Consider the following 19,456-nt stretch of genomic DNA (forward strand, 5'->3'; position numbering starts at 1 on the left):
TCACTCAGGATGATCATGTTGGCAAAATACAACAGTGGCCATCTCTCGGAAGTGGGATTATAGGCTTTTCCCCCTACCCCCGCCCCACATTTCTTTTTTTCCTTAGATTTTCAACTATCTGTGTAACAGAGAAAGAATCACTTTTAAAGAAAACATTTAAAATACTATGTACAGCATATACTCTATCCATATGTCTTAATTCATCTTCATATTCATAAGCTGAAAATGCTCCCATCACACTGTCATAGTATAACTAACCATTCCCTAAATAAAACATAAAGTAACTCACCTTGGGGATCACCATAATCACACCATTGGTCACTGCACTTGAGAGAAGGGAGAAAACCAGAATGCTTCTTCTCCCCACATGGTCCATCCCGAAGCACACAAAGATGTAGGCAGGAATTTCCACTGCACCTGTCATGGAGCAAAATGATGCACCTCAATAAGCCACAGTGTCCAACTGAACAAGGGGACCCTGCCTTCTAACCCACCACCCAAAAGGAATGGTCAGCCCTCTCTCTGCTTCCAGGGGCTTCTAAGAACTATCTAACAACTGCCTGAGAGGCAGCAAGCCCCACGACTTTTAAACTCACTGAAGTGGGCAGGATGTTTGCTGTGATGTGCACTAATTCTCACATAATCTGCCTAGCACTTATCACCTGTCTTCGGAATCTTATCCCGGACTAGGCAGGAAGCTCCCCAGGACACAACACAGTGACTGGAGCATGGGCTGGTTGAATGAATAAATATGTAACTTAATAGGCAACATTGATCTTTTTTGACCTTTGGCTTCTGCTTGGCAGAACTATGGGGAAATGTTTGTACTGTAACTTCGAACATAGCAATTAAAGTAGAAAATTCAGTGCCAGCTTTACATCTATCAGACAGAATGCATCAGGGAGCAAGCAAGAAGTTCTCTCAGCAAAACCGAACAAACCCAGTAATAGCCTTTGAGAAACTGTCACTGTTTACTAGCCTAGCTTGTCCACGTAATTCAAAGGTCTGTTCTTTCGACCCTCCGGAGCTTGCCTAACCTCAGGACACTACCCACCGCTGCCTTTTAGGACTGATGTGCATTTTCCCATTCAACTACAGAATGCTGCAAGCACCTGGACTGGCAGGTCTGGGTCTACACGTCTCCTACAGTTTTGGGAACATATCTCTGCAGGTAGACACATATTTTCTGAGTTAACATTCTTAGCAGTACATCAGAAATTAAATTCAGTTGCAGCTGCTCAGGAAAAAAAACCAAAAAAATGGCTGGGCAAAGACAAAAAAATAACATTCTGCGCCCCATTGGAGAGACAGCCTCCCTCCTTTTCATTAACATGGAAAATAAACAACTTCAGAGAAAAGGCCTCCCTTTCACAGACCCTGCTGTAGGGTCCATGTCTCCAGGCCCGAACAGTAGGTACATCTATTACTCTGCTCTTTTTTTTGTTTGTTTGTTTATCAAACACCTTTCAAGGTCAAATAAATCAATGATTCTCCAAAGAACCTCATGGGAATAGGCCTGGATTATTACCCCCACTTTCCAACTCAGATTAAATGACTTGAGCCTAGTGAGTAAGTGACAGCTCAGGGACTGGTCTTTGGGAGCCAAGGCCCCTTTCCTGCAACCTCCCTCCCTCATGTCTGGTTCCCTCCATGTCTGACTCAGGGCTCCCCTCTCTACAGCACTGTGTGCAAGGCCACCAACCAACTTCCTGGAGTCTAGCAAAGCTGCACAGCAACTGGGAAACAGCTGAAGAGACCTTTTTTTTTTTTTTTTTTAAAAAAAAAAGACACATTTATTCAGCGTCATGATCAGACTATTACATTTAGCAATCAACAGCATGGGTGCAAAAAAAAAAAATCGACATTAAAACCCTTTGTTGGAATGCTTTACACTTTCCACAGAACAGAAACTAAAATAACCTGTTATACAAGTAGTCACAAATACAGTCCTCGAGTTTTGCCCATACACATGAGTATTGTCTAAAACATGTCTTCTTTGTAGCAGCTAGGCCCTGCCACCACTGTGCTTGGCTGAGTTCACAAATCTGTTGTAACCTGTAGCTTCCCTGTCACTTCTCTGGCTCTCCTCTCCTGCTAAGCTTTGTTTCCTGGCAGTAATCAAAACCTTCTGCCACTGCCATAGCTACTGCTGCTGCTGGAACCACCACAGCCACCTTGGTTTCGGGGTTTGGCAAAGTATTGGCCTCCACCACCATAGGGGCCAGAACTTCTGCCTCCAAAGTTTCCTCCTTTCATGGGTCCAAAATTGGAAGAATGATTGTTGTAACTGCCAAAATCATTGTAGCTTCCACCACCTCCAAAATTGCTTCCATCATTACCAAATCCATTATAGCCATCCCCACTGCCACTATATCCACCACCACCACGGGTGCCACCAAAGCCACCTCGACCACTGAAGTTTCCTCCACGACCAAAGTTGTCATTCCCACCAAAACCACCTCCACGACCACCACCAAAGTTTCCAGAACCACTTCGACCTCTTTGGCTGGATGAGGCACTAGCCATCTCTTGCTTAGATAGGGCTTTCCTTACTTCACAGTTGTGGCCATTCACAGTGTGGTATTTCTGAATGACAATCTTGTCTACAGAGTCATGGTCATCAAAGGTTACGAAAGCAAAGCCTCTCTTTTTGCCACTGCCTCGATCAGTCATGATTTCAATCACTTCAATTTTCCCATACTGTTCAAAATAATCTCTTAGATGATGTTCTTCAGTGTCTTCTTTAATGCCACCAACAAAAATCTTTTTCACAGTTAATTGGGCACCAGGTCTTTGAGAATCTTCTCTTGAGACGGCCCTCTTTGGTTCCACAACTCTTCCATCCACCTTGTGTGGCCTTGCATTCATGGCCTCATCCACCTCCTCCACAGTGGCATATGTGACAAACCCGAAGCCTCTGGAGCGTTTGGTGTTTGGATCCCTCATTACCACACAATCTGTGAGCGTTCCCCACTGCTCAAAATGGCTCCTCAGACTCTCATCGGTTGTTTCAAAGCTCAAACCTCCGATGAAGAGCTTCCGCAGCTGTTCGGGCTCTTTGGGTGACTCTGACTTAGACATGACGGCAGTGGAGGGGGGCGGGGGAGACGTTAACGATGCTTACTCGGCGGCGTCCACGAGCAGAAAGTGAAGAGACTTTTTAAAGTATATTCCACCTTGATGTTTCTTGAGTTGTTGTATAGATGCTGCATCTAAATTTTGACTTGACTATGTCTGGGATAGAAATGGTGCAACCAGGGCTTCCCTGGTGGCACAGTGGTTGAGAGTCCGCCTGCCGATGCAGGGGACATGGGTTCGTGCCCCGGTCCGGGAGGATCCCCCATGCCATGGAGCAGCTAGGCCCGTGAGCCATGGCCGCTGAACCTGAGCGTCCGGAGCCTGTGCTCCGCAACGGGAGAGGCCACAACAGTGAGAGGCCCGCGTACCGTAAAAAAGAAAAAAAAAAAAAGAAATGGTGCAAGCAATGAGTCCCAATCTGTCCGGGATTAAGACCATGTGTCCTTATCTTCTTTACTTTATTATGTATAACCCCATTCTGCTCCTATCTCCACATGACCTCAAAGATACGTCTTCAGGCTACTGTAGCGCTTATCACCTGCAAGTAGCACAAAACCTAAGCTGAAATTCCCACCAGCACCAAACCATCTCAAGAGATGAAAACTTGTTCAAAAATTTCACAGCACGGAAGTGTTGGCTAGAAGCGCCTGTCAGGCAGAGGGCTGCTGGCAAGGGTAATGACATGAAAAATCAAAGGCAGTGGAGACTATAAAACCATGGTATTTGTCTTGGAAACATTTTTATATTTATGAGACTTCCCAGTTTCTTGAGAATTTACATCTCCATCAAAATTAAGACTATAGCATAAAGATCTAAAACTCCAGCACTCCTAAGCTTCCCCATGCCACACCCCACCCTACTTCATTCTCCTACCATTTGCTTCTCTGTTCTACGAATACTGCATCCTTTCTTCAATTGACACATAGAATGTGTTTGAAGTCAAGATAGGGTCTTTTTACAAACTTGTTGGTCTGCCCAAAAAAAGAGTAAAGTTTTTTTCTTAAAATTACTTCTCTCATAATTTCTGCTGAGCTATAATAAACAAAAACAGGTGTCTCATTAGAGCACTTTAATGAGAAGGGATGTTAGCTATGTATAAAAATTTTAAAGCAAACTTTTCTGGGGATAATATCAAATACAAGCAGCCTACACAGAAGTAACCAGCTGGACAAATGCATTTCAGATAATTCTCTCGTGTCTGGTATGAATTTGGTTTACCCTAGGAGTCACGCCTCAAGCTATCACAGCAGTATCTGAAGCTATTTTAACCTGCTACTGAATTAAAAGAAGCATGACAACATAAATTACAGTTGCATGTATTTAGGTTATTTTACTGACTAAAATTCCTAAAACAAGGACATTTGAAGGTAGAAAGATACCAGAAGATCTCCAAGACATGTTAAATATTAAAAGGAATGCAACTTGCAAAGAACAGTATGTAGTGAATAATCTCATTTATGTTAAAATATAAAACGTTTATCTGCACAAATGTATGGAGATGCATAAAAAGAGATGTGAAAGTACAAGCCAAAGGTTATAGAAGTTACCTCTGAAAGATAGTTCTGAGATGGCAATGGGCTTAAAGAAAGGAAGCAAACAAGGAGAAGAGGCAGAACAGGAAGGAGGGACTCAAGTCTTCTAACTGTTTGCATTGTTTTAAAGAGAATATATACATGTGTAACACTAAAAGAGACCATAATCACGTAGTTGGCAGTATTGTTCCTGGTAGAAAAAAAGACAATAGAAACACTCTCAAAACTTGGTAGAAATTTCACTTCATGGCTACAACTTAAATGTAATTTAATCACTTACCCATGAGGAAGAGATTTAAATATTCATTGCCTCCCAAATTAACAGAATTCAAGGAGAAGCTGTAGAACCCCAAACACCCCGTGAACCAAATCAGCCAAACAATAAGTGTCCTTGTTCCAATCCTCCAGTCATAAAACAGATCTGATAGGGTGTGCTTCTCAACTGGAGAGGGCTTATTACCAGCAGAACCATTGTGATCCAGTGATAAAAGTTCTGACAGTTTACAGGATCTCATCCTATTCCACTTGGCCATCGTATCAATTACTTTTTGTGCTTCTTCATATTTTCCCTCTGAGAGAAGCCAAAAAGGTGTCTCTGGGAGCATCCAACAGCACAGGACAAAGGGGACAGTCACTGTGGAGAGGACTATCTGATAGATCCACCAGGTCCTGACCAAGTAGCCCGTCAAAGCCACCACCATGGTTCCAAAAGCAAAAAAGGAATGCAAGTGGATGGATGCCCACGTCCGAGACTTCATGCCGACAAATTCTGTCACATAGACAAACACCACCACGAGATAGCCACTTCCAGACTGCAAAACAAAGCAGGGAGGGTGGTCCAGATTTAAGGTCACACACGTAACTACTAAGGAGTCCAATCTCTCTGCAAATCACACATAGGCAAGAAAGAAAATGACAAAGCATTTTTTTCTGAAACCCATATCATATTTATACAATGGCATTTAATCCGATCCATCCTTCTTCTTTAAATGGGTCCTTTCATCTTCCCACACCCTGTCCACCCCAAATGGCAAAACTTGAGTGGTTATGCATGATATAAATGTTAGACGCTGCCTTTTGCTTCATTTAAATATTCCTTTACAGTGTGAATTTATGTCTCAGTTCCTTGCAAATGTGTGTATCAATTTATCTATATAGAGAAGAGCCTTATTATCAAATCCTAAATTTTAAATGGGGGCAAACAATTTATGGTAACTAGTGAGAAGAAAAAAGATTTGATTAAAACTTCATTTTGACAGGCAATAGCAATAACAACAAAAAAAACAGACAAGCTGCACTTCAGGGAAATTCAAAATTTCTGTGCATCAAAGGGCACTATCACCAGAGTGAAAAGCCAACTTACAGAATGAGATATATGCAAATCATATATCTGATAGGAGACTAACATCCAGAATATGTAGAGAACTCCTAAAACTCAACAATAAAACAAACCCTTATAGGATATTTGGTTCTGTCAGAAACATCCACAAAACATTTGGTCCACACCAAAAGGTCCTTGAAATTTGCTCTTATCCAAAACATCCATGAACATATTTGGTCTACGCCAAATGGTTTTGGACAGGACCAAATATCAAGTACCTTTTGGCCTGGACCAAATGTTTTATGGATGCTTTGGACAGGACCAAACGTCTGCTAATCAAACAAACAATCAAATTCAAAAATGGATTTTTCCAAAGAAAATACAGGAATGGCAAATAGCACACAAAAAGATGCTCAGCATTACTAATCATTAGGGAAACGCAAATCAAAATCACAATGAGATGCCACCTCATGGCCATTAGGATGGATAGTATCAAAAAAACAAAAAGAAAAACAAACAAAAAATAACAGGTGTTGGTGAGTATGTGGAGAAATCAGAACCCATATGCACTATTGGTAGGAATGAAAAATGGTATAGCTGCTATGGAAAACAGTATGGGAATTCCTCAAAAAATTAAGAATATTATTACCATATGATCCAACAATCCTATTTTGGGAATATACCAAAAGAACTGAAAGCGAGATCTCAAAGAAATATTTTTATACATGTTCATAACAGCATTATTCACAGTAGCTAAAATGTGGAAGCAAGCCAAGCATCCATCAACAGATGAATGGATAAGCAAAATGTGGTATATACATACAATGGAGTATTACTTAGCTTTAAAAAAGGAATATTCTGACATATGCTCCAACATGAATGAACTTTGAGGACATTATACCAAGTGAAATAAGCTAACTCCAAAAAGACAAATACTATGTGATTCCATTTTTATGAGGTACCTAGAGCAGTCAAATTCATAAGACAGAAAACAGGATGGTGGTTGCTAGGGGTTGGGGGGAAGAGGGAATGGGGAGTTATTGTTTAATGAATATAGAGTTTCAGATTTGCAAGATGAAAAGAGTTCTGGAGATGGATAGTGGTGATGCTTGCACAACAATATAAAGGTACTTAATATGTACTGAACTATATGCACTTAAAAATAATTAAGATGGTAAATATTGTTATGTGTATTTTACCACAATAAAAAAATGGGAGAAAAACTTTATTTTGAAAATAGGCCTATCTTTTTTTTAAAATAAATAAATTTATTTATTTATGGCTGCATTGAGTCTTTGTTGCTGCGCGTGGGCTTTCTCTAGTTGCAGCGAGCAGTGGTGGTGGGGGCTACTCTCTGTTGCGGTGCACGGGCTTCTCACTGTGGTGGCTTCTCTTGTTGCACTGGCTCTAGGCACGCGGGCTTCAGTAGTTGTGGCTCGCAGGCTCTAGAGCACAGGCTCAGTAGTTGTGGCACATGGGCTTAGTTGCTCCGCGGCATGTGGGATCTTCCCAGACCAGGGATCAAAGCCGTGTCCCCTGCATTGGCAGGCAGATCCTTAACCACTGCACCACCAGGGAAGCCCCCCAAAATAGGCCTATTTTAATTTAACAAAATTTAGATTATAATAACAATATGTGACCCCTCATGGAATAAACAAAGAATGAAACAAATGATGGATTTTTGTTTGTGTGTGTGAAGGGGGGTGGTGGTGAAAGGATTAGAATTTTTCCTACAAAATTATTTCACATTTGACTTTTATAAAACAAATCATAAAATTAATTTTTGCAAAGTTATTCTAGAGTGCCATTGATTTCTCCAAAGGCCTCTCTTAATCCTTTGATATTTGAATCATACTCTTTTGAAGGCTCATCTTGTCATTATCCTTGTGGATGTTAATTTCTTCAGAAGTTAACTGGTTTCTATATGGAAAAAGAATCTAAAAAAGAGTAGATATATGTATATGTATAATTGATTCACTTTGCTGTACGGCAGAAACTAACACAACATTGTAAATCAACTATACTCCAATAAAAATTAATTGAAAAAAAAAGGTAACTGGTTTATCTCTGCCAGATCCCAATTGGTCAAGGGATCTGTGTAGGATTCAGGCAGTTTTCCCCCAATGCTTTCAAAGACTTTCTGTAATCTAGAATCTTTTGTAAGATCTGCAATTTCACTTTGCATCAGAGTCACAAAGAGGCTAGCCTACTAGCAGTAAGCAAAGAGGTGCTTGATGGGGACTATTGTATTAATGGTCAGTTTCATATTTTGTGGCAACAGCTTTTATTTCCCCACGAAACCTTGTAATTGCAAGACTCAGATAATGAACCCTGATAATGAGGACTCCCATACTGAAGAATCCAGTTGTTTGGTAAATTTAAACCTTCAAATACTACAAATTTCCCCATTAAAGTAAGTTATAACATCAGTCCCCAAAATGTTTTTTTCAGTACCAGTTCTTTTTGTTTTCACTCCCACTTCCTACTGGTTACTTCTGTCACTGGGTTCAAACAATCCATTGCACAACTACCTAAATAATTCCAGAAGCCTCCTTGACACCATTCATACCTGTCACCTCCACTGATAACACTCTATTCCTCACATCTACCCTGACCCCACCCCCAATATAGCAGCCAAAATGATCACTTCACCCCTGAATTCACTGAACTCCTTCAGGGGATTCCCATTGCCTTTAGGAAACCAGGCAAACTCTTTGTCATCCTACAAGGCCCTGCCTCGTCCTCTCTCTCTCCTTCAGCCTTATCACGTATTTCACCTCCTTTCTATTCTCCAGGCATCGGGACCTTCAGTTTCTTCACATCTCAGGGCCTTCTCACTTGCTGCTGCCTCTGCCTGGAAGGTTCTTCTCTCAGCCACCCCTCAGACTAAAAAGCCCCTGACTCTCCAGACTCCCCAACCCATTCCCCGCTGCGGGACCCCCTCCACTGTTAGTCCTCCATTGTCAACATTGCATGGATTTTTTAAATGGCCTGTCAGTGTCTTGACTTCCCCTACAATGTAGGGTTATTGAAACAGCCTGGTCAGGTTGACTTAGCATTACACTCTGTAGGCAGATCCATAAATGTGCTGAGTGAATGAATCTGCCTGCATCTTCCCTACTCAAAATTGTATCACAAATACATTTCCCATAAAAACCAAAGGAAGGAGCCACAGAAAATTAAGGCCACATTTTACAGATGTATTCTATGGGTGGCTGTCTCATTTTCTTGGCTCTGGAAATCAACTCATGGTATTTTGCAAGACCAAAACAGATATTTTTAGAATTATCATCTTCAATCTTCCAAAAGAGGGCTCCACGCCCTCTCAAGTCCTGTCTGTGCCTCTGTTGTACCATCATTCTCACTAGAAGGTCTCTTATCAAATCTCACTCTGTAGCTACAGAGCCATCTTCTCTTATACCATCCTCAGTGGAGCAGAACTGCTGGTTGTTCTCTTTTGTATTAAAAACTCTCTACATTCCTAGATATATATACATTTTTTTAAGATGCAACACCTTCAATTCTCCTAAAATTTTTTTAATGCATCCTCCTATCCTTGGCCATCTGTGTGGCTTTCTAGGAACCCTTCCCAGCCATCGATGCAGACTCCAAAAGAGGATACACCACCTTGCCCTCTGAGAGGGTGCCGTGACCTCTTCTTCTGAGATTGAAGTCCTTGGCTTCCCTCCAGACCCTTGGATCATCCATTCTGGTGAGAGGGGATGCATGCCCTACTCTTGTGTTCAGCAAGATCACAAGCTCTCCCTGAAGATAAAACTTCACCTGGTTATCCTTGACCAGTGACCTCCAAACAGAATCACTGCTGCTGTTGTTTGGTAATTTGGAAGCTGTCTGGAAGCCTCACCACGTGTGGAAACAGCTTCCTCCCTCTCTGGTCCACTTCCAGCAATAGCACCCTTGTAGGGAGTGCCTAGTCCGTGCCAGGTACTGAACTGTGGATGCTTACATGAATCTCACCGAATCCTGGTAACAGCCCAGTGAAGCAGGTATTATTTTCTACAGTTTATAGGTCAGAAATTAAGGTTTGAAGAGGATAAGGTGTTTGCCCAAGGTCATACAGTTGAGAAGCCAATACATGACAGAGCTGGGATTCAAACTCATGCCCTTTCCGCTCTACTACCCTGTTCCCCACAACAGAAGTGCCCGATGCCTTCTTTAAATTTTTTAAAATTTATTTATTTATTTATTTATGGCTGTGTTGGGTCTTTGTTTCTGTGCTAGGGCTTTCTCTAGTTGTGGCAAGCAGGGGCCACTCTTCATCGCAGTGTGCGGGCCTCTCACTATCGTGGCCTCTCTTGTTGTGGAGCACAGGCTCTAGACGCGCAGGCTCAGTAGTTGTGGCTCGCAGGCCCAGTTGCTTCGCGGCATGTGGGATCTTCCCAGAACAGGGCTCGAACCCACGTCCCCTGCATTGGCAGGTGGACTCCCAACCACTGCGCCACCAGGGAAGCCCCCGATGCCTTCTTGTGTTCATTCTTCCTGCACATTATACAAATGACTTTCTTTTTTTTTTTTTTTTTTTTTTTGCGTTACATGGGCCTCTCACTGTTGTGGCCTCTCCCGTTGCGGAGCACAGGCTCCGGACGCGCAGGCTCAATGGCCATGGCTCACGGGCCCAGCCGCTCCGCGGCATGTGGGATCTTCCCAGACCGGGGCATGAACCCGTGTCCCCTGCATCGGCAGGCGGACTCTCAACCACTGCGCCACCAGGGAAGCCCACAAATGACTTTCTTAACAATACACCTTAACCTTCTGTTTGGCTCATGCATACAAAGCCTGACTAGACCCATACAATTGCTCAGAAGTAAAATAAATTGTAGCGATTATTTGTAATGGCTACAAATAATGACTTTTTTTTCTTTCTTTCCCCTTATGCCTTCCTCTCTCCCTCTTGTTCTCCCTGTCTCCTCTCTCTCTTTTGCTTTATAGTATCGGCTAGAATCCCCGGTACAATGCCAAGTGGAAGTGATGTTCCACAAATCCTTGCTGTTAGTAATCGTGAAATGTGGACCACCTGTCAGGTGTCGAGTCAAATGTAAAGTTTCTGCCTACTAAGCAACAATTTTTCACTTTAATGAGTTCCATTCTAAGCATAGGACACTAATATTCTACAGAAAGATTTCTGCAGTGGAGTGAACAAAGATTAGTCTTTGATCTCTCTCACTAGATTCTAAATGAACAAGACTAAGAGAGTTAAGGTTTAATATAAAAGTCCTGCAGTGGAATTAAAGAGGCAAAACAAAACAAAACAAACAAAAAAAACCCAACAACAACCCAACTCACGATAGCAAGAAGGAAGCGTGTGACTATGAAGCTGTAATAATCAAACGTGAATGCCGCTGCTATGCCAAACAAAAATACACCGGTGCTTGTGGCCCACAAGACAAGTCGTCTTCCTGCCCTGAAAAATAAGAATTACACAGAGGAAGGAGCAAGGTGTGGCTGCAACAGCTTAAAACATCCACTCTAATTCATGAAAGATAAGTGCTACGTATATTTTAATAGCTTATGTGTCAATATTTGATTGTTGTTATTCATTTATTTTGAGCAAATCATGAGTAAACACACGATTTCTTCAAGAGGCCAGTTTTTCAGTGGACTGGCCTCCACCTGAGCTGCTAATATACACACTCGATCACTCTGGGTGGTCCCCAAAGGACCACCTAACCTGAGATTGGGAGCAAGGAGAGGGAAGATTTGTCCTTTCCCTGTCAGGACCTGCTCTGTGACCTGCTGGATCATCTTCTCTGTTGGGCTGGCTCAGCCCCCCAAGGGGAGACAACTCTTACTAAGCCCCTCCAAAAACAGAAGTCTTGCTACATTCTGCTACTAGAATAAGCTGCTTACTTGCCCTATATTTTCACAAGTGGGAAGTGCGTTTCTTTGCCTAAAAAGCAAACAAATAACAATTATATGCCTACAGACTTAAAAAAAATGAGATGTAATTCACATGCCATAAAATTCAACCTTTTAAAGTACACAATTCAGTGGCTTTTAGTGTATTCACAGAGTTGTGCAACTCTTATTACTATCTAGTTCCAAGGCATTTTCATCACTCCAAAAAGAAGCCACACCCAGGAGTCACCATTCCCCATGCTCTGTTCCCTCTAGCCCCTGACAGCCACTAATCTGCTTTCTGTTTTTACACAGTTGCCTATTCTGGACTCTATATATAAATGGAGTTGCACAATATATAACCTGGCTTACTTCACTAAGCATTATGTTTTCAATCTTCATCCATGTTATAGTCCTTCATTCCTTTTTATGACTAGATAACATTCCATTGCATGGCTAATACCACCTTTTGTTTATCCATTCATCAGTTGACGGACACCTGGCTTGTTTCTGCTTTTTGGGCTATTATGAATAATGCCGCCATTAATATTTGTGAACAAGATTTTGTGTAAAGTTATGTTTCAATTCTCTTGGATATATACCTAGGGGTGGAATTGCTGGGTCATAAGCTACTTTATGTTTAATTTTTTGAGGAACTGCCAAACTGTTTTCTAGGATGGCTGCCCCAGTTTTACAATCCCACCAATTTCTCCACATCCTTGGCAACACTTGTGGTTGCCTGTCTTTTTGATTATAGCCATTCTAGTGAGCAGGGGTTACCCCACTGTGGCATTGATTTACGTTCCCCTAATGATTAATGATGTTGAGCATTTTTTAATGTGTTTTTTGGCCATTTGTATATATTCTTTGGCCAAATACCTATCCAGATCATCTGTCCATTTTTAAATTGGGTTATTTGTCTTCTTATTGTTGAGTTATAAGTGTTCTTTATATATTCTAGATACTAGACTATCATTAGATATGTGATTTGCAGATATTTTCTCCCTGTGAGATGTCCCTGACAGATAATTGTAAGGCAAAAAAAATATAGTCCTGAGATTCCAACCAACAGGCTTGCCCAGTGCAGCAGAGGGTATGCGAGCAAACTGGAAACTGTCACTTTCATGGCCTCAGCCTTCTCTGCTCCCACATGCATTAGTAGGGATTGTTGGCCCTGCACATAAATGTTCCCAATCTCATTTGATCCCTGAATGCCATTTAAAACTATTTTTCATCCATCCCTGATCAACCCCCTGTACCACCCACAAAGTCTTCACTCTCAGCAGATGAGCAGCCCTCTCCTGCAGAGAACAGAGACCATCAAAGAGAAAGCCCCACAAGTTCCTGGTCTGCCCACCTGCCAACATGACCTGCATCTGCCTTCAGGCTTCTCTTCTTTCCTCCTCTCCAGAGACACACACCCTTTTCTCTCCAAATACCATTTTGCAGTCTTTGTATAGGATCATGTCCCTTCCTACCTCCTCTGAGGCCTTATTCTACCAATTACTTCTTTTTCCTCTGTCTTTCTCCTCTGACTTATCCCTTTCAGTTTAAGTCTCTTCCAGTCAAAGACAAGAACCTTCTCTGGACCCCATCACTCTGGTAGCCACTTTGCATCTTGTAGTTCCTCCACTGACAGACTTACCAAAAGGGAATATCTACCTCTTCATCTCCTATTTTGTTCCTTTCCCCACTGACACCCTAACTTCCACACTTCCCAGGAAGACAGTTATGAAGCAGAAGATTCTTAAACACTGAAACATAACTTCAATCACCAAATAATAACTAGACTCCACTTCTGCTCCAATTTCATTATTCATATGCCACCTCCTGGAGGGGATGTGTGTGTTGGGGGGAAAGACCTGGGTACTCCTCCCTTTAGGCTTGCACAGTCTTTGCCTCCATTGCTTTTACTTCTAGTATGGCCCTGGACAAAACAAAGCTCTATAATTTTTATTTGGATGAGTTTGTTGGCCCCATTTGACTAGCACACCCTGAGGGCAGGGATTTCTGACCTAAGCAGTTGTTTTTAGGTTCCCAGTACCCAGCACATACCTGTAAAACTCACAACTATGGGGACCAAATAAATAAGTTCATCTCTGTACTTTAGGACAGATATGAAAAGTGTGGTCCATGTCCATATAGAGATGAACTTTGCTTTATTTTAAGAGCTACATATTCATTTTAATGTGTATTTCTTAAAAATATAGCTGGTATATCACACAATTTCATAGATATTACTGCTTAGGACCAGACTATCCTCCTAAAAAGCAAGTCTATTTAAAGAAAAAAAATTCACTACTGAGTGGTTATATGTACCTACTGAGTGGTTATGTGTCCAAGGTACTTTTTCTGTATTAATTTTGCAATAACCCTCTGAGCTGAGCGCTATTATTTTCATTGCCAGCTTACACATGGGATTCTGAAACACATGTTAGGCAATTCACCCAGGTCCCACAGCTAATAAATGGCAGAACACAGGCAGACTGTCTTCAGAACCCATCCCCTAAACACTATGTTATTTTGTGTCTCTAAATAACAGATCAGCAAGGAATTTAGATAGGAGGTATGAAAATGACTACAGTTTTGAACATAATTCCCTGTCCCCTAAGAAAATCAGAAAGGAAAATAAACCCTACACTGATGCAACGATACTAAACATTTCATTTTACCTGTCAGAAAGGTAGCCGAAGATCACCGCTCCCAGCAGGACTCCAAGCATAAATGTAGGCTGGATCAGCCTTCCAAACCATTCTCGGTTACACACCAGATCCCACTCAGTCACCACGGTGCTGTGCCACTTGCTCTTGTCATAGATGTAGCCATCCAAGCAAGGGAAACTACTCTTATGGCCGTTATAATCATAGTTCAAACTCGACTTGTCATCCCTCCGGAACCTGTGACAGCTTGTGAGCTCCCAAATCTCACCATCCTGTAGCTGCACTATTATGTGATCTTCACGGCCTATGGAAAACTGGGTCCAGATGTCCTCCAACCTCCAACTAGAGATATCTTGGAAAAGAACCCGACTCACATTGCCTGGGGGCCTGCAAGTATGCTGTGGGGACACTGACAAGAACACAGAAGCCAAGTAATGGATACCACAAGAGATGTTCTGGAAGGCACATATAAAATAGAGGAATATCTGGTATCTGCAAAGAGAAAAAAAAATCAAGTTATTATATCTGGCTTATGGGCTAAAAAAAGACATGCAAATATGAAAGGTCTCCATTATGCCTTAGCTTGGATAAAGGGATAAACACAGAAATAATTATAGATATGTGTGTATACATAGGTGTATATATGTGTCAACAGGGCCTAAAAGCGATGATATCCCAATAGCAACAAGCACATCAGTGCCCAGACCTTGGGCTCTAAATATCATTCTCCAATTAAAGGAACCAGGAAAAATGTCTGATTCTAAGACCAGGACAGGGAGAATACAAAATAAGCCTGGAGCATCTTACAGTATCAGAAAGTAAGGAAGCACTCAAAATACAAAAAACGTGGTGGCATGTCAAAGGGACAGAGGAACCAGTATGAAAGAGCTCCCAAGGGGCTGTATGTATCAGAGGTTTGGAGCTCAGTCTGAATCCTGGCCTGCCACTCACTGCTAACGTGATCCTGGGAATACATGAAGGACCTGGCTGAGTCCCAGGGTTGTGCTCAGGAGAGCACCATGGTTGACAGCATGGACTGTGAAGGCCAATGGATGTCCAATTCTGCTCTGCTACTAACAGATTTGTGATTTAGGCGCAAGGCCTGGTTTTCTCATGTGTGAAATGAGTGATGCCACCGATATCATGGGACTGTAGTGAAGGTTAAAGAAGGTAACATGGGGCTTCCCTGGTGGCGCAGTGGTTGAGAGTCTGCCTGCCGATGCAGGGGACACGGGTTCGTGCCCTGGTCCGGGAGGATCCCACGTGCCGCGGAGCGGCTGGGCCCGTGAGCCATGGCCGCTGAGCCTGCGCATCCAGAGCCTGTGCTCCGCAACGGGAGAGGCCACAACAGTGAGAGGCCCGCGTACCGCAAAAAAAAAAAAAAAAAAAAAAAAGAAGGTAACATGTACAAAGAACTTATGAGAGAGCCAGGCACAGCTCAACATTCAATAATGCAGGTATCAGGAGGAAGCAGGGGAGGGCTGGGACCTCCTGTTCCACCACTTCTTTTTTGTGGACACTGAGAATCATAACCAACATTTGTGCAGCTTTCCACCCTGGGGAACAGCACATCATCATCTCTTCACCACAAGCCTGGGAGGGAGCTAAAGGCAGGGATGATTATAATTCTCACTTGGCAGATAGGAAACTGAGGCACAGTATTCCCATGGTCACGTTCGCGGTGAGTGGCAGGCCAGGATTCAGACCGAGCTCCCAACCTCTGATCCGCATGCTGTATGGCCCCTCACCCAGCTACCTCTCCTCCCAAAACGTTCCAGGTCAGACAGAGAAGTGTTTTCTCCATGAACGAATGAATGAATACACTTTAAAATTTTTAAATTAATTTGACAAATGAAAAGAGGGTGACAATCGTACAAAGGTTAAACCTAGGTCCCACCTTGCCGTAGCTTTGGGTCCTTGACCCACAGACTGAGGGACCTGTGGGGTCCTCAGTGTCCCAATCATTAAGATAAGGATTCACCCCCTTTACAAGATTCCGTGGGCATCAAATAAAGCACTGTGTAGCTGGCACATATTAGGTTGCTATAGACGGAAAACAAAACAAAACAAAACAACAACCGCTAACGGTTGTTTCTGGAGCAATTCAATACCTGCCAGGCACTGAGGGAGACTCTACTGCGGGGCGGGGCGGGGCAGCAGTCTTCTGGGGAAATGAAAGAGGAGCCCGTTTGGCCGATAAGAGAAATGAGCCGCCAAGAACAGGCATTCCTCTACTCCTGTGAGCTGGCTTTCCAGCCGGGGCTCCGGACGCCGGCACCCGCAGACGGCGCGCCCCAGGTTCCACCTGCCAAGCGGTAGGCGCGCCTGACGAGCCCTGCAACCACCACTCCCGAAGCGAGCCCCAGCGCCCACTGCTTGCTCTGGGGAGGTGCCGCCGCCAGAGTTCGAGAGGATGAGCCCAGCCAGGGCCAGGAGTCAGGACGCAGGCCTCCCGACTTCTCTGGGAAAGGACGGATGGAAATGTTTTCGGATCGCGAGCTCAGCGCGAGAACCCCGTCGCAACGGGAAGAAACAGACCCCACCGGCGCCTCCTCCCACTCGGCTCCCGCTCCGCCACCCCCGGCACCGACCTCCCTCCTCACCCCCACTCCAACTCGCTACCTGCCAAAGTGCCCCACGCTGTCAAAAATCAGCTCCAAGTTGCCGGACCCCACGCTGCCGCACCCCATGCTGCCACCGTGCCCCGCGCTCCTAAGCCGGACGCGCGAGGCTCGCCTAGAGCCGGGGGCTGCGGGCACAGCGCCCAGCCCAGCCCAGCCCAGCCCAGCCCAGCCCAACCCGGCCCCCGCCCGCCGCGCCTCGGCCCGCCCCGGCCCGCCCCGGCTTCTGCGTCCCCCGCGCGTCAAGTGCTCGAGCCGCGCGCGGGGCCAGGCTTTGTTCCTCTCTCTTCCCATCGAGCGAGTCCCCGCCGCCGCGGCCTCTTTCGCAGTGCGCTGTGCTCCCGGAGCCCGCAGTAGCACGGTGCGCCCAGCCCCGCCACTTCCCGCGGCCTCCCCGCCGCCCCATCAGACCCTGGCCACTCACCACGTCCGTTTGGGTCGCCGCCCGAGGGAAGCGCCGGTGCCTGGGTAAAGGTTGTCGCCCGACAGCCCAAGGAGGGAATGCGGAGGCCGGGGTTCGGTCTGGAGCCGCGCACCTTACCTCCGTGGCTCTCAAACTTGTGCTTGAGTCTACCCCAGCACTTGGCTTTATATGCACATTTCTGGACTCCACTCTTGGGCACAAATATCGCTTTCTCAGAGAAGTCCACCCTTTTGAGGGCCAGGACAGGGATGTACAAGAGCAGGGCATAGAGAATGGATTCTGATGACCCTGAGAAGTGGCAGGATCTTGCAGAGCTCTGTGAAATATCTTATGCTAACCAAAGGGCAAAGGGAACTCCCTGGGTGGAAACTTAAGCAAAATAGTGAAAATAGCAAACTTGTACTTGAAGAGGATTTGAAAAAGAGGAAAGCGCATCTCCCGAAGTACCTCCCTTACCTACTTGTCACAAAGCCTGAAATAACACCGTTAATGATTTATTTATTTTTGCTATGAATAATTCTATTGAAATGCAAATGCTCCTGGAATGATTAATCCATTAAGTAATAAACAATTTGGAATGGATTTTTTTTTAATTAGGTAGAGTCTTACTAACTAGAAAGTCTTAAGTTTAGAAATGCTGGGGAGGTACACGTGGTGGGGGGAGGAGGGAGATATGGGGAAAGTTGAACTTTTATCTGCTATTCTAATTACACCAAATAGAAATGGCACAACATAGATAAAATGGACAAATTCCCTGAAAGACACAAACTACCAACACCCACTCAAGAAAAATACAGATAACCAGAATAGCCCTATATCTATTAAAGAAATTGAATGTGTAGTTAAAAACCTTCCCGCAAAGAAAACCCGAGGCCCAAACATTTAAGGAAGATATAATACTGATTCTGCACATAACACTTCAAGAAAACTGAAGAGTAGGGAATACCTCCCAGCTCATTCTATGGGCCAGTATTATCCTGATATCAGAACCAGGCAAAGACATAAGAAAACCACAGACCAGTATACCCCATGAAGATAGACATAAAAAATTCTTAACAAAAGTTTAGCTAATTGAATGCATCTTTCTATAAAAAGGACAATACGTCATGACCAAGTAAGGTTTATTCCAAGAAAGCAAGAGTGGTTTAACATCTGAAAATCAATCAATAAAATTCACCATACTAACAAACTAAAAAAGAAAAACCATATGATTATCTCAATAGATGCAAAAAAAGCATTTGACAAAAAACCTAACATCCTTTCATAATAAAGACACTCAACAAACTAGGAATAGAATGTATTATGATCTGTTTCTGCCCATAGAACACTTATGACATGAAATGTGTGGGTTTTTGCTCATACCAACAACCAATTCTCCAACTCTCCAAATACCAGCTGGGTTACCTAAATGTAATTCAAATCTGACACCAACTATTGGAGTTAGCATCAGATCCCACAAGTTGAGGGCTCAGTCCCACAATACTGTCCCCTATTTCAGATGCCAATCACAAGTCCGAGGCTTCCCGTAATTCTGATAAACTGACAAAAATCAGGGTTCCCACTACCCCCTCCTCAGGTTCAATAATTTGCTAGAACAGCTCATAGAATTCAGGAAAACACTTGACTTACATTTACCTGTTTATTATAACAGGTATTATAAAGGCTACAGATGAACAGCCAGATGAAGAGATACATAGGGCAAGGTACGGAGGAAGGAACACGGAAGGCACGCCACCTTTCCAGCACCCCATATGTTCACCAACCCAGAAGCTCTCTCAATCTCAATGGAGGTTACATTACACAGGCATGGTTGATTAAATCATTGGCCACTGGTGATTAACTCACACTCCAGCCCCTCTCCCTTCCTGGGAGGTCAGAAAGCAGGGCTGAAAATTACAACTCTCTAATGCCTGCCTGGTCTTTCTAGAAACCAGCTCCCATTTTTAAGTTATCTAGGGGCCTCC

General features: G+C 43.7%; 2 protein-coding genes across 2 annotated transcripts in view; both read right to left on the reverse strand.

Moving 5' to 3' along the window:
- The window catches only part of SLC22A16 (solute carrier family 22 member 16), a gene marked incomplete at both ends in the record, with an annotated part of 28,368 nt that extends 11,231 nt beyond the window's left edge, over nucleotides 1-17,137 (reverse strand). Inside the window, 5 exons of the mRNA XM_079716720.1 lie at nucleotides 290-417; nucleotides 4,891-5,422; nucleotides 11,236-11,353; nucleotides 14,460-14,939; nucleotides 17,070-17,137. Coding sequence (XP_079572846.1) covers nucleotides 290-417; nucleotides 4,891-5,422; nucleotides 11,236-11,353; nucleotides 14,460-14,939; nucleotides 17,070-17,137 — 1,326 coding nt within the window. The remainder of the gene's footprint in view (nucleotides 1-289; nucleotides 418-4,890; nucleotides 5,423-11,235; nucleotides 11,354-14,459; nucleotides 14,940-17,069) is intronic.
- Nucleotides 1,868-3,096, reverse strand: LOC307061387 (heterogeneous nuclear ribonucleoprotein A1-like). The gene has a single exon (XM_079716517.1). The coding sequence runs from the start codon at nucleotides 3,079-3,081 to the stop codon at nucleotides 2,119-2,121; it is 963 nt and encodes a 320-aa protein (XP_079572643.1). The 5' UTR covers nucleotides 3,082-3,096; the 3' UTR covers nucleotides 1,868-2,118.
- Nucleotides 17,138-19,456: the final 2,319 nt, after the last annotated feature.

This window comes from Hyperoodon ampullatus (assembly GCF_949752795.1).
Source record: "Hyperoodon ampullatus genome assembly, chromosome: 12".
NCBI classification, from domain to species: Eukaryota; Metazoa; Chordata; class Mammalia; order Artiodactyla; family Ziphiidae; genus Hyperoodon; species Hyperoodon ampullatus.